The following is a 15,846-nucleotide window of genomic DNA, read 5'->3' as shown; positions in this document are numbered from 1 at the left end:
GTTTTCACGCGATGTCGAACAACTGCGCCTCGCTTTATCTTTTACATAGATAAATATTTTTCAACAATGATATATTTTTTATAAAATATTTGATTAAAAACACCACGATTTTCTAATTTTTTCACTTTTTAAAGGTACGAACAAACATTTTTACGTCATTAAAACGAAAAAAAGATCCCTTGTTAGAATAAAATAAAATTTCCTATAACATATCATAAAAAATTGCGCAACAGATCGTGCAAATAATTTTTCTCTCGCGTTATCTATAAACTTGTCAGGCATCCTTCGTATGTCTAGATCTCATCTTCAGAGCACTTGCGGTCGATTTGGCTTTTATCGCCAATTCGGCGGTTCAACATGGAGGTTTCCGCAAGTCACGTGAAGCGTCTGCGAGAGATTCCACGAACCGCCGTTGAAAAGATAATCTAATTTTGGCAAAAGCCGTGTGCTTTTGCCAAATTCGTCACTCGATGCGTGCACGCGATCCTCGAACGGTGGCGGCCGCGGACGTGTGGGTGTATCCCGTGCTCATCGTGTTTTTTGTTTATTATGCCAACGTGCTTGCCTGGCTCATATTGTACCGATGGTGTAAATGCGCGGTCCGCACCTCACTCGAAGCCGCGATCGGCGGATTCGCAGATCCGTCCGTCCGCGAGCAGAAACGCGGCGCGCTTTCCCGTTTCTGCGCCTTTTCGTAAAGTCGATCGCGCGTCCGAATTATCTCGCAGATCGCTCTCGATTCGCGTTACACGTAAACGTGGATACTTTCGCATTAAAATACACGTACGCGTGGTGTGCTTGTCGTACGAGAGAAAGAGAGAGAGAGAGAGAGAGAGAATTAAGTAGAGAGTGCAAAAGAAACGATGGACCTTCGTCGAGGAGCTTGAAATTCCCATGGTGTAGTAATAGCGCACAATAGTTTTATCGCGCTTAATTGTGAATTACGGAATTCGTTATACCTCGTGAAATATTTTCCGAGTGGGAAAGTGGCCCTTTGGTGGCTCCTTTTTCGTTTAAATTAATCGCGGATTTAAACTCTCATTGGATTGCCCGAACGTGGCCGCTTTAATTCTCCTCTTTAATAACAATTTATAAATCTACGAATAAAATTCCGCAATTCGCGTACAATTAGAACAATAAGAGCGCCGAGAATCGATTGTAACAATTACTCGACAACGCAATCGTATCGTAAAAAAAGAGAAAAAAATAAAATTGTTAAATATTAATTGCTACAGTTTGCATAACATTTTTATGAACGCGTTTGAAATTGAATTTTTGCATAATTATGTTTTTAAATTTATGCTGTATTATCTAACGAAAAACAATTTATCATAAACAATTTAATGTAAAACAAATGTACATACAAAGAAGTATAATTACTTATTTGCACTTTATTAAATTTTATTAACATTAATTTGTTACTTTGATAATTAACTATCGGTTAAATATAAAATTGCATCATCAAGTATAAGCTCGACGCTTTGCGGTTTTTAATTACATAGTTATATTTAACGTGCTTTTTTGTTTATAGCGTTTAAGTCGTAGTTATTAAACGTCGTCGCTTCTGCGAACACAATGCTCATCTTAACATAATGACATTTACTAATTTCACAGTGGAATTTCAAGCTCTCGCTTGTTTTCAGCTCTTCTTAGAAAGACAGAAACTTTCTGCAATATATCTCGCATTCCTCAAGCTCGTTAGAAAATACGATTAAGTTCTTTTACGTAAACATCCAAGTCGAAGCTGAGAAAGAGAGAGAGAGAGAGAGAGAGAGAGAGAGAGAGAGAGACAATTCTGAGAAACTCAAACTTTTTATTTCGTTCAACCTGTCGTAATCAGAGATGCGTTATAATCGCGAATGAAAATTCATCGGGACGGCAAATACTGTCTTATGACTCGGCGACAGACTGTGCTACGTATCATCAAACTGGATCATCTTTGTGATAAAGTGCTTTCCGGATCAACGGCGGAAAAACTGTATGTCACCGTCAGTGCCATGCCGCTTAGGTCGTCGTCCGTTTCGTCGAGGGACAACCTTAATACTCTCGCACAACCGGTTGGTTTCCCGAAAGAATATCGTTTGCAGCGGTAACCTTATAACCGCGGGGTAGATTCTAAGAGATATATACATATATGCCGTAATATCATCCCGGGTGGTTACACGCGGCGGATTTCACAGATGAAATCGCCGATCGAGGTGGAACGTTTAGATATCAAGCCCCATATGCAAGCTCCTCCGTTATGGCTGCTTGATATTACCGTTTCTGCTTGCGCGCCTTCGAAATAAAACGCTCGTTGGACGTTATCCCATTCGCCGTACGGTGTATCTGCATCCGGCGGAAATACAATTTGAATGCGATAGTAAAAACAAGGTGCTCAGGCACCGTCAGATTAGATTCACGTGAACCGGCCGCAGCACGGCGATTTAACAAAAGAAGAGAAAGGGAAAACCATGAATCGTGAACGCGCGTTAAAAGAGGGTGAAATTAACGCGCTCTCGAGAACGTGAGCAATTGCGCCTTGTGGACGCGATTGCGCGCGCCAAAATTTAATGCTCGTGCTTCGTTTGCCTCGGATTGTCCTTCGCGCTTGTCACTCGCAGACGCCGTGCATAAAACCGGCGTTAAATAAATGAATTCTGGGGCTAAATGCGCGTCTCTGTAAAGCGCCGCGCGTAATTTAGTATTTCACAAATTTTGCTCCGAAACAGAAGCTTCATCGTCCGTCGATTAATTGTTTATCGCCTGGTGAATACGCGGCACACAGACAGTTTGTACACGTTCTTTTCAACAATTTTAAGCAAAATTTATTCCAATAAAACTTCTTTGTCTGGATTAACGTTATACTTTTCAAAATTTATTACACTTATTTCAATAATATTTTTAATACTAGAAGAGCTCTTAGAATTTTTTAATTAAAACATAAATTTAAAAAAGTTGACCGAAGCTCTTTAACTTTTCCAGTTTTTCTCAGCGCAGTGTCGTTGAATCGAGTAAATGAAAAGAATAGACAAAGTTAATTTCTCGAAGAGAAGCAACACAATCTCCTAAAAAAGAATTCTCACAGTTTTATCAACGCTGTTTTGTACGTACCGTTTGCGCGCGAGAGACAAATCATGCTTAAAAATATGAGGATGTTTGCATATCGATGGTCTCCTCTAACAACGAGACGCGTCATTGCGGATAAAAATAACGGACCATAGAGCCCGTGCTGGATCTCGAGATGGAAAACGAAACGGAACGGTCGCGATAACCCGCAACCCGTCCGCGTGGTGAAGCGTTCATTAAATATGCGCATGCGATATTTCTCTGTTGTCAGGAGGATCGGCGTCGCACCGGAAGATACGTCGCGGGCGGAACGGCCCTCGCAGTTATGTTGCTCGGGTTGCATCATCTGCTCCTACGGGGTGCGTCCACCATAGCCGGGGTGTGCGTGCCCGCTATCATAATGGCATCGTACATAATCTGGGTGTTGTACTCCGCTCGCCGAGACAGGCGGAAGGTAGGCGCCAGCTGGACCATTTCGCATTTTGTTTTCGCGTGTGTGTATGCGCGCGCGTGCTGCTTTTGCTGCTCTTTGCACCGCGATGCGCAGCGGTCGAATTTGGTATTGCGGTATTGCGCGGCAGCACGTAGCGGGCCATAAATTTTGAGATGCGTTTCCGATAAATGCCGACGGGACAGACGTATATACGGACAATCGTTCTTTTCACTCGAGATGCGATTGGAAATCAATGGTTACGATTTGCAGTTGCGGTTGGTACTTCCCGAATTTTCGTTCATTCGGTTACCTTTCACCTTTACGTGCTCCGTCCATCTCTGGTGGTTAATGGAGTCCCCAGGGGAAATTAGGAAACGCTGGTTTTGCCGTGGGGGGGGGGGGGAAGGTGACTTTCACGTGAAACTTGTGAAAAGGGTGTTCCGCCGACCGCGGATCAACCTTGGAAAATAATGGGGTTCCCGATCGATTGCCGCTGATTTCGTGGGGCTCGGCGATTATGTCTAGAAATGAGTTTTAAAGCAGACGTCGCCCGTCTAACGCCCGATTTCTTCACACCTCTCGATAATTATTTTTCCCGATAAAGATATTCGTTGGATAATTAAACACTGAAAACTTTTGATTACATATTCAATGAACAGCTATTCTCCGTACTATTAACATTTGGCACAAAAGGTATTAGAATTTTATTATACATTATACATATTTTATTAGCAAAGTGACGTTATAATTTGAGATGTCTTTTGGATAAAGTAATCGAAAGTAATCGAACACTTATCTAGAGATGAAGAAATTGGACATGAAAGCGAAAGAGGTTTGCGTATATGGATTTGCCCGCTTCGCTCGTGTTGCAATACCAGAGGTTTCACAACAACGGCTCGCCGGTGTACCGTAATAAAACTATAAAATTTAAAACTATAAAAATTCTTTATAAAAAAAAAAAAAGTATTGCGTACTACTCGTTTACAGTCGGTACGGCCATCGCTTTACCACCCCTTAACTTTTTATTGATATATTGCAGCACTTTTTTTCGCATGCTCATCGCGCCACTTTGAAACGTTTCTCGTTAAAACTGCATTTCACTATCTCTCTTCCACGTTCTTTCATGAAATGTAATTAATTTAACGGATATAAAGTGGCGTGCTGCGCAACGCTATTTTACCACTTTCCATTTGCGAAGTAAGTCCGCTGGCATATAGCGTAATAACATATATTTTCGAGCAGCTTGTAGCCGCTAGCAGCCTACTTTTACAGAAGTTTATACAACTTACGTGCTGTACGAGTGTGTTTATGTATATGATTACATATGCGATTTACGTGCATCAATACATGCCATAAAAAATGTTGCAATACTACAAAAAGATGAAAATTTTAATTAATATCACATCAAATGTATCACATCGAAAATAATTGTCTTTATCATTATTAAATAATATTTTAATACAGCTTTAATAGAAATATATTCAGAATAGCATAATTGTTAATTGACAAAGATATTAAGAATGAAGGGGAATAATATGATAGATGCGCGATTTAGATTTTTCACGGAATTCTGGAAAATTTCGACGAATCTAAAGCAATCTTGGTCAATGCCGCGGCGAAATGTGCGTTTCCTCGTGGGATTCCATAAACAATCGTACGGAACGTCTGAGCAACGGGAACGAAAATATCTGCGGTCGTATTTGCCATTCCGCGACGGCAACCGGATATAAATTCCAATAGAGACCGGAACAGTTCGAGACGCGCGCGCGTTACCACGCTGTCGGACATCAGAATTAATTGATACTCACGTATTGACACGCAACGCGAGAAGGTCAATTCGCTGGGGAAGCAAAAGCGAGTGACGTGAATGGGATCGTCGATCCTATTATGGCGTCAATCAAAAACGAAATCGCGGGTAATACGCAAGTCTGACAGAAATAGAACATTCGTTCATCGACGCGATCTATTTGCGAGCCGTCACAAGCACAACTTTTCTCGCGCTCTTTCAATCTCGTATACCGTTCATCCAGCTCATTCGGTTATTCAGCGTGTATCACCGCCAGTACCGCCGGCGCTGATGGCGCATAATGACGTGGCCAATTAAATTGGCGCGAAACCAGAGGCTCGGCATCGAACTGTCTCCAGATCGAATTACATTGCGCCTGTATTCAATCGCTTCCTGTCGATGCAATTCGCGATGCGATTGCCACACAAGCGGGCGCAACGCAACCGCTGAGACAGGTGCCCGGTAGGACGGGGGTACACTTGTCGATATCCCCCGGGGCACGATTGATGATTCTGTTCGCTCTCGGAGCAAGGCAGCGAGTGTGAATTACTGAAATCGCAAAGGCAAAAAAAGTAATCTACGGCGCCGGGATATTTCGAGCGATACGACAGAGACCATCGTGATCGGACGACCCAAGTTAGCAGAGGGAATTTTAAATTTAGCTCGTAATGCATTTCTTGACCTATCCAAATCAACATCGCCTGTTTGAGGATAAAATATCTGGCTGGCCTTGTTCGACACTTTGTATTAAACCGTACGAGATATATATATATATATATATATATATATTATATATATAATCGAATATGTAATAAATGCAGTCGACGTGTACCTGGGCTTGCCCAATGCATTATGCAGGCTTTGCCAATCATGCGTGGTAAATGTTGCATTGTCTCTATTTTGATATACGCATACATAATTACTACGCCGCATGATGCTCGTGACAAGCAGGTATACGGCAAACACGCGTCTGTGCCGACCCGTTTTACTCTCCATATAACGTTCACCCGCGAATTTTCCGTGTCAGCCACAGGCGCAATAACTTTCCACGCGATTTGAGCCCTGTAATTTGCGATAAACGAAAGAATTATTCGGGCTGACATCCGTGAAAAACAAATCACGACAGGTCTGTTTGTCAGCCAGAAAACTCGACGCGCGCAAATGGCGTGTAGTTTTGTAGCTTTAAAAAAAAAGACTAAAGTTCTGGACTAAAAAAAAAAAGAATAAAATATTTTAAAAACTACGCACGCATATGTGAAAAATTTGTTCGAGTTTGTTTTTCAACTTTGATTTTAGTTTCGCTTACAATATCGATTATTGAGTGCGTTAAAATAATTTGCGCGTCGAATGTTGTAGATGCTTACACGATAACTGCGTATGCGCACGATTGTTAAATAGACTCAGAACTAGGACAGAATCAAAGGAGCGAATGCAATTACATCGTGCGTTTCACGTGTTTACATGATCTTGTTTGTCATTAATTTGTTGATTGCTCTGTGGCATTAGCGCACTTCGAACTGCTTTTGTCACTGTAACTAAGAACATTTTTACTCGAAAGTGATTAATATTATTTTGAGCAATTACATTTTCAGATTATCAAGTAAAACTTTTAAATCAAATAAACATCAAAACGCACGAGCGATCATTACGAGAAAAGGAATTTTATTAGCCCAGTATCAAAAGAACAAATTTATTTTATTCATTGTATTAATTTTATATTTATGTACTATTTAATTACATTTTATGATATCCAACATATCAATCGTGTTAAATTTTGTTATTAATCAGTTAACTAAATTTGCAAAAAATATTAGGTAATTTTATTTAAAATTTGTTCTTTCTTTCTCAAAATCCTTCTTTGTTCACACAAAGATTGTGACGATATCTTGAATTCGGAGTCAAATCGCTATATTTAGCATCACACGCAAATACGAATGCGATCCCAAAGAAAACAAATTTATAAAAATTGACTTTAGAGAGATTGCTTATACTATGCATGTCGATAGAGGAAGCTAAATGGGATAAGCCGGAAGCTAAATGAGATAAGCATCCCTTGCACGAGATCGAAAGGAGTGCCGCGTGATACGGTGCGGAAATCGTACCTTTGAACGGTATTTTTAATTTTCGAGGGAATAGCATACGCGGGGCCGGATTGTGTGTGACAGCGTGGGCAATTAAATTGGCTCGGAACCAAAGCTGCGTCACATGGATTGATCCAATTATGCCGGACGTCCGTCTCAACGTCGACACTCGCTTGCCGCTCGCACGAATTACGGATTGCGCACTTCACGTACATGTCAGCACGAGCGTTTTGCGGTCTTTTGCAACATAGCTGTGAAATATATGTGTATGCATATAAAATTGATTGTTGGTTCCAGGCACTCAGGTTCGCCACGGCGATGCAGCTCACTGAAGTGATTAGTGTTCCTTCCAAGTCCGCATCCGATGATATTTGCAAGGATGTTAAGAGTGACGACAACTTTGGGAGAAACCCATCGAATCTTTACAAATCACGGAATACTCGTGAAAATCCAGCTTTCTCCGACAAAGATGAAGCGTGAAAGTTCGGTAAATTGTACTCTGCGAATGTAATCTTTGTTAGTGAATGCTCAAAGACATTATACTGTTAAAACCAGTGTTGCATTAACTGTTTAGTTTTTTAGGTACGCATTCTTAAGAGTTTCATACAAGACACGTATATGATACATGCGTATAATTATGAATACGTCTAGGTTAAAAGTTTCTTAGAAAGTATTCCTATAAAAGCTCCTTCTATCATGTAGTTTTAATTTCATAATAAAACCTTGAAGATTGTGAGACTTTGTCGACTCGTAACTTTCATTTACGAAATTTTGACAAAGAAATGCTTTTAAAATTAAATTCACAATGCAGTTTTAAGAAATTTGTCATACCAATAAGTAAATTTAAATTTCCTAGAACTTTTCATTAGTTCTACGAGCTTATAAATTATGCATATCTCTCTATATAAAAATAACTTTCATAGATTATATAAGACTGCAACTATTGTTTTCTTTAAATAAGAATATTTTAGGTGTAAGTATATGCGTACAGTGTATTTTTTAAATCTATGATAACAATAGATTAAAGATTTATAGTTTTATTTAGTTGATAATTTTTTATATAAAAAAATTAATCTTTCAAAATTTTATGATACTATTTGCACAATAAAAATTCACACTAGTTTTACTTTTAAATATACAAAATGTTTCTTGTAACTCGATTATTCAGAATGTCTATGTTGTTTTTAATGATATCAAACAAAAGATGTTTATCTTGAAAGAACGAATATGCAGTATTTTTAAAATGCTTATTACGAAATTTTAGCATTGTCAATATTTTAAAAAATAGGGAATAGTATATTTTCATTAATGTAAGAATGTAGAAATAAAAAACTTATTTCAACCATATGTGTTAATTTTAATCTGACTTGAAAATAAACGTAAAAAAAATTTGATCTCTAAATAATCAAATTACAGGAAATATGTTGTATTCTTAATTTGTAATTTTAGAATATTTCTAAGTATTTTGTGAGAACTATATTTTAGATTTGCACTTTGGATAAACATTATTCTTTTTTAGTTTAAAAGAAAAATTAAATATAATATTTCTTATTTATTTTGTTTAAAATTTTTTGTCTTTTATTAATTCTATTTCTAGATTTTTTATTTCTTGCTTAAGTTTTGCAACTAAGTTATTGCATTATTTTGCTTTGGTAATGTAAAAATTTATCATATTTATATACGTATAGAGATTAACAATTAGACTACTAAATAGCTTCTTTAAAACATACCACATTAATTCAGAGGTATTCATGATATGTATTATAACATTGAAATGTTCAACGAAAGGTGGCGGAGACGTGTAAATTTTCTCAACTTTTGTGTAATTGAATAGTTTATTAAATCCCTGTAAAGAAAAAGGACGAAGTTGAATTCATTATCATGCCTTGTACTGCAATTCATTTTCATTGTATAACGTAGTGACCCCCCGTGAGGAGAAGCACGTCTACACCATTCCTTCCTCATCTCTAAATTATTCTATTCAACTCAGATTGTAAGAATAGTATACGCCGTTCGTATAGAGGAAAAAAACATTTTCCTCGTAAAAAGCAAAATCAATTGACGATGTAAGTGCGTATCGATGACATTCGCAAATATTTCAACGAACGATATTTTGAGAGCCGATCGAGCGAAACTCCACAAGAATTTCAATGAGTCGTAACTCATCCGGATTCCATTTCTGTGTGATAATAAGATTCGTCTTGTTTGCGATACGCGAAATAGACGGGATACGGCGTCTATCTCTTTCAGGAGTTTCATCGCGCGCATTGAAAGCGGATTTTGGTTGTCACTGCTTTTACAAACAAAACGTAATGCTACGCTTCCGCGCGTTGTTTATGATATAGTACACATTAAAAACAGATACGAAAAATATATAAAGGTTTAATACTGGTAAGAACATAATTGTGTATATTGTTCTATGTAAAATAATTTTTTATTGATTCAATTGTTGCAATAACATTTTGAAAATTATTAAAATTATACACATGCAGTAAGGTAATGTATGTAGAAAACGATAACCAAATCTGGTACACCACTTCAATTTTGGATAGCATTTTTAAACAAAAGAAATAAACTTTAAAAACAAATATAAACTAGAAAGTGCCTTTTGTTTGATGGTATATAGTTTTTCTATAATTTTGTTTTATATTTTGTAAAAAATAAACGTCAGAGACATGGATCTTCAAACTGACGTAGTAAGCTATATTTTTATTTTTTTATTCTTTAACATGAGTTCTTTGTATAAAATATTTACAAGTTAATGTATATGAAAATTCTAAAAAGCATTTTAGTTCAATGTAAAACATTCTTTTGTTTGTTATATAAATATTTTAGACAATTTCCCAGTCGAGACAGTTACATGTTTACTACTACAACTATATATATTATTGTAACATCATATTTTATATAATGTAAAAATTGTGGTAGTATTGTAGTTATGTTATAATTTCCCACTTTTTCAAAAATAATGATAATAGAAAATTTATGTTGCAAGTACATTATTATAAGGCATAGATGTTGTGTGTGTGTGTGTGTGTGTGTGTGTGTGTGTTATATATGTATATATGTATGTATAAATTATGGATTTTATTTCTTTAATTGTCTAAATAGATCATGTTTCTATTAATATTCATACAATGCAATTAGTTTCTGAGAAACAAAGAGCTGCTGCTTTAGAAGCTTGCCAATATTAGACATTCCCTTCCTCTTTATTATTTAAAAAATAATTTTATTGTGCTTATTATATTACAAATTTTAACCAATTGCTTGCACTTTTATAATGAAAGGTCAAAGCATATGTTATTTTCGAAATTTTATCCCCTTCTAATGAAAATATATGCAACATAAATAAGTAGAATATTTTTGTATAATCTTTATTATAATATTTCCCGAGCCCCTACCCATAACAGAAATTTACAAAAATTTGTTAGGTGCGAGATATTTCATTATTTTGTTGTGTATAAACTTGTGACGGTTCTTCATTCCTTCTAAGAAGGTTTTAACGAAGTTGCACTTTAAGTTTCTGAACATTTTAAAACAAAACAAAGACTCAAACTTCAATTTCAAATCTTTTCTAAATTATTGCAGCATGACTGGTTCATTCAGGCGTTACGAATTCATATAAGCAGTCAGAAAAAGCATTTTTAAGAGGTTTAAAACTCGTACTTTCTTGGAAATCTGACGCAGTAGACAATTTTTAAGACCACATTAGTATTCAAGGCACGTGCTTTATTAAGAATGCGTGTAATATAACAATTTTATTGTTATTATAATTTAAAAATTATTAAAATTATAATATAACATAATAAAGATTCATTATTAATTATATATTCGTTATATCTTTATGAGATTTTTATAATATTGTTGTAGAATCGTAAATCGTGTTTCACTTGCTGACGTAAAATAGTTTACGCATGCTGTCGATGCGATCGATCGTCGAGAAGTCTAACTGCCTCGATGCTGTACTTAATTCGTTGTACTCCTTGTTGTACTCTCGACCTACGAAGTTCCGTATTGTTGTGATAATCAAGTTGTTGAATATAACTGAAGATCTCGAAGTAAGGTCGTCGATTAAACTCCGCTGTGACGGAGAAAGTTTTGAGCGCATTCATGGAAAATGGGCTGAGTTATGAAATTACAAAGTTTGGTAACTAATAAAGAAATTTCATATATTGGCTAATAGAGAATTGTATTAAAATTCTCTTAGATTCTTTCTCTGCTTGTTGAAAAGTAAATTAAGAAATAATTTATCTTTCAAACGGGGAGAAAAAATGCCCTTATTATAATTTCATAGAATATCTTCTAAGAAAAGAACATAAAACACATTTTAAAATATATTTTACCTCTACACGTATTGGTTGCAACATTATACTTACATCGATCAATAGCGACGATATAATGCTTTTATGTTAGTCGTTTCTCACAGAGAGTTGCGTAAATTCGCGCTAATATCTAATAAACCGCACTGATTGAATCGTAGTGATTATTCGCACTCAGAGCGGCGCGTGAAAGCCGGGTCATCCAGTTTAATGATCTCTGTGCAGCCACAACATCCACAAGTAATCACGTATGCGATCACAGTGAACGCATGATTTACTTCCGTTACATAAGCGTATGATTTCCGGTATTAAGCGAATGATTCAAATAAGCACATTAGTAGAAGTAGTTCCATATGTCACATGTTATTTCGTAGGCGTTTTTCATCAACTTAACAGTCACTTTGTTTGCGGAGAAATTTTCTAGTAAAAATAGTAAAACAGTTTAATGAATAAGTTATAAAAAAAAAACTAAACATGAATATCGCGTTTCACGACCTTTGCATAATTATAAAAGTTTTATCGTTTTACTGGAGAGAAAGACTTTTTTTAGACCATATGTGCTACTATGTTTGATGTGAACTGCCACCTGCGGTCGAAGAAAGCTATGTGCAATGTTTTTTGCGTCTCTACACTCGGATGCAATGGACGCCTTGCTGCTATTTTACGAACATAAGCTATATGCAAATAGCCTAGATTTAAAAGGTTTAATCCGCCTACGTTTTAAAAGCGTAATATGTATCGCAATAAAATATATGTTAGGTAATATTATATTACACGTACTGTACAATTAAATCTCAATTGCTACGGGTGTCAAATTTCATTCCTTGTATTGAATGGCCAATGCGATAATGAGATTGCAATTGTCTCTAATTGTCTTGTAGGTGTCAGTCCCGATTACAGTAACGTAATAGATCAAATCGATTAATTAATTGTTATTAGATCAACACGAACGTAACAGCAAGATATTCAAGTTTATGTAATAAGTCATTATATGCCATTAACTCCTTGATATTTCTGATTTTAGTTGGGGATTGAGAGATTCATTCGTATTTGCAATTATAGGAGGACTGATAGAGTATAAAGTTCAAATTACGTGTTTGAAATGAGTCTGGAAATATCATGACGTAAATAGCATCGACGTTTAATTACGTAGGAATCAAGAGCCATACTGTAATCTCAATGGTGATCAAATGTGATTTTCATAAGATCAAAAAAACATTAAAAAATTATGATTACTATTTAGAAAATTATAAAAAGTTCATATATTTACTTTATTCTTTAATTGAAATACTCTCGATAAATGTGCCAAATTTGAAGATCGTATGTATAGTCGCGTTGTTTAAAGTGTGGTTTTAAAGAACGACGTGTTGATATTTAGGATATAATATCGTGCAAATCTGTCTGTCTTCTATGAAGTACGAAGGATCTTTACGACACTGTGAAACTTCGTAATCTGCCTTGATAAATCGACCGTTTATCTTACGCGAACCTCGTATACCAGCTTTACAACGCGTTTCAACGCTAAATTCCGCCACTTTAATCAACGCTCGTAGCATCGTCCCAATTTACGCTATTTATGGCAATTGAATCTCCTTTTTGTCTTCTACAGGAGAAAACCGCATAAGACAGAATAAATTTCTGTCGTGTTAATGACGTATAGTTTGAATATTGTAATTGTCCGCAATTAGATGCAGAGTTGAGAAAAATGAATGGAAATTCCATGAGTTTTATGTGCTCACCGAATAAAGTTCACAAGAGCCCATAATTGCACAATATTAAGTAATGAAGGTCGTCGAAAGTTTTTCAATCTGGTAATTTTTTTCTCTGAAATCGGGCTTTATCAAGCAAAGTTTTTTACATTCCTTTCCGATTACATTACATATACCAATGCGAAAGTTGGAGTTCGCTGCATGAATCAACGCTGCGTACGATTAACGGTTATGTCGGTGAAAAGTAGGATGATTTTACGTATTTAACATGTACGTAGTGAACATGTGTCAAGGAGTACTTGAATATGTATTGATACAACTTGCCGAGATCGTTTGGAAAAACTTTCTTGCACGGTCGGCGAAGAGTTATCGATTTTGTAACGATCTCGATGTTAAAAAAAGAAATAACGTTTGCACCCATATACATATATAACTTTTCTCTCCTACGTTGCTTTTACATCGCAGAGATGGCATACTTAAAAACGAGGAAGACAGCATCAGGTTTTGCAGCAAATCGCTTGCAGCTGGCGTCAGAAAGTACGTGTATGTTCGCATGTGTGACGTTCTTTCAAGATTAATTATTGTATGCAGCAGTCTTCATATTTAGGCGAAAGCTAAAAAAAAGTTAATAGTTGGGTAATAGATAATTCAAGCTGATGATCTTTTTGATTAATGTATGTATAGAAACAATTTTTTTTCGTGTCATAGCACCTACAGTTTTATAAATAGCTGAAAAAAGCTTTTATATGAAAATACAAATAAACAAGAAAGATTAGATATTTATTATTATAAAAATTTTATTTCAAACTTGATTTATTAGGTAAACAACCAAACTTGTTACACAAAACAGCAGTCTCTATTGTATTTTCATCAAAACCATCTTCAACGATGCAGGAAATAAAAGAACGAGCAACTTGTCTAACGAGAAGATATATATATATATATATATTATAAGTATCCGTCGTAGGTAACCTTTGGATTTATCTGTCAGCATGAAGTAGATCAATATCCTGAGGAAACGAGAGTAACTGTTGTGCTTTGATTTCTGTGAGCGAATTGCGACGTTGCAGCATCACGGAAACGAATCCGTCCCACAAACATGCTGGCCGTAGAATTTGCATAATGCGTAACGTACGTGTATATATAACAATATGTGTGTGTAATAGATATTTCTACCACGAATCGTAAGATAGGTCAGGGGACGCTCACCGATGTTTCGATTGTTCAATTGGACTGGGATATCGGTACGACGACGAAGCATATGAAATTCCATCGCTTCCCAAGTAGCATCTCGTAATCGGGAATGGCATATATTTTATGACATATATATGTATATAATATTGTTTTTCAGTACCACACACAAAATAAAGTGCTGGATATATCGTGTTAGTATCGTTTTACGGTGGACGCATTATTTTCCATGCATAAGTTATCGAAACTGTTTTATCCGACGGAGATTATGGCATGTCCGTTTTACGATACATCTTGGGATGGGATTTTTACTACTTGACGCGAGCTTGCATTATACGGGTTATATGGGATTTTTCACGTCGGGTTATAACGCAGGTGAGAAAGACCCGTATGCAAGTCTTCGCGGATTGGCGTCAGGATGACAGCTTCTGAATTTGGACAAAACGATAAATTGCACTGGCTAGAGAACGACATGATATTCAGCGACATGTAACTATGCATTACCGTTTAAGTTAAAAGCTTTTAGAGTGCCGAGATCATTGAATGTAAAACATGAAAAGTGTGTTTGTAATATATAATATCAGGAAAGGATATTAAAAAAATTTTTTATTGTGCTGCTTAATAAGAAAAAGATTCATTGATATTAAATACATGTATACGTGAAATATGAGAATATATTACTTTTAGAGAGAACGAATTGTATTAACTTTGTAGCAGTTTGGCACAGATCGATTTATACACGGTAGTAGACCCGTCAATAAATTTATGCCTGACAAACTTTGGAATTCCAAAGCGTAACGAAAATTTACGCTTTGGAATGGCAAAATGTAAAATGTAAATATAAAAGTAAATTTTTACTCTATTTTTATATATCATATTTTTATATTATATATATATATATATATATTTAAATAATGTTATTTTTTTATACAATATAAAGTTTATATATAAATATTAGCACAGAACAATACAAGAATTATACAAAATAGGCGCCAGAATTGTTATAAACATGCAGCACGACATCTTTACTCCAATGTCGAACTGATATCAGGAATATAAAATTAGAACTCTGGTGACAATTCTGGCGACAATTCTCGATAGTTCTGTGCTTTCGTATCGTTTTTAAACAGAATTCTGGTATTTAAACATAATTTTAAATGGCCAAAATCAGAACGACAATCGAATTTAATTGTCGTGCTGGATAGTTTTTGATATCTGGCGACAATTCTCGACAGTTCTCGTATTCTGCATTGTTTTTTCTTAATTTTTAAACAAAGTT

The 15,846-nt window shown here is 35.8% G+C and overlaps 1 protein-coding gene and 1 long non-coding RNA gene across 2 annotated transcripts in view; one reads left to right on the top strand and one right to left on the bottom strand.

Moving 5' to 3' along the window:
* Window positions 1-210: 210 nt before the first annotated feature.
* LOC105832210 lies at window positions 211-8,271 on the top strand. Its single transcript, XM_012672947.3, has 4 exons — window positions 211-897; window positions 1,644-2,057; window positions 3,320-3,502; window positions 7,646-8,271. Exons 2-4 carry the CDS (start codon window positions 1,860-1,862, stop codon window positions 7,826-7,828), a joined length of 564 nt encoding a protein of 187 aa, XP_012528401.1. The 5' UTR covers window positions 211-897; window positions 1,644-1,859; the 3' UTR covers window positions 7,829-8,271.
* Window positions 8,272-8,995: 724 nt separating this feature from the next.
* Window positions 8,996-15,846, bottom strand: part of LOC118644307 — a 60,660-nt gene continuing 53,809 nt past the window's right edge. Inside the window, exon 2 of the long non-coding RNA XR_004962112.1 lies at window positions 8,996-13,990. This is a non-coding gene — a long non-coding RNA (uncharacterized LOC118644307). The remainder of the gene's footprint in view (window positions 13,991-15,846) is intronic.

This window comes from Monomorium pharaonis, chromosome 2, assembly GCF_013373865.1.
Source record: "Monomorium pharaonis isolate MP-MQ-018 chromosome 2, ASM1337386v2, whole genome shotgun sequence".
In the NCBI taxonomy this organism is placed as follows: Eukaryota; Metazoa; Arthropoda; class Insecta; order Hymenoptera; family Formicidae; genus Monomorium; species Monomorium pharaonis.
The sequence above is the reverse complement of the archived record's forward strand: the minus strand, read 5'-3'. Positions and strand labels throughout refer to the sequence as shown.

What these genes read in the sequence shown, in the direction of transcription:
- LOC105832210 (XM_012672947.3), top strand. Translation starts at nt 1,860, where the DNA reads ATGAAAATTCATCGGGACGGCAAATACTGTCTTATGACTCGGCGACAG. An exon ending in TTAATACTCTCGCACAACCG is followed by an intron (nt 2,058 to 3,319) that starts GTTGGTTTCCCG and finishes CTCTGTTGTCAG; the next exon opens with GAGGATCGGCGTCGCACCGG. An exon ending in CTCGCCGAGACAGGCGGAAG is followed by an intron (nt 3,503 to 7,645) that starts GTAGGCGCCAGC and finishes TGTTGGTTCCAG; the next exon opens with GCACTCAGGTTCGCCACGGC.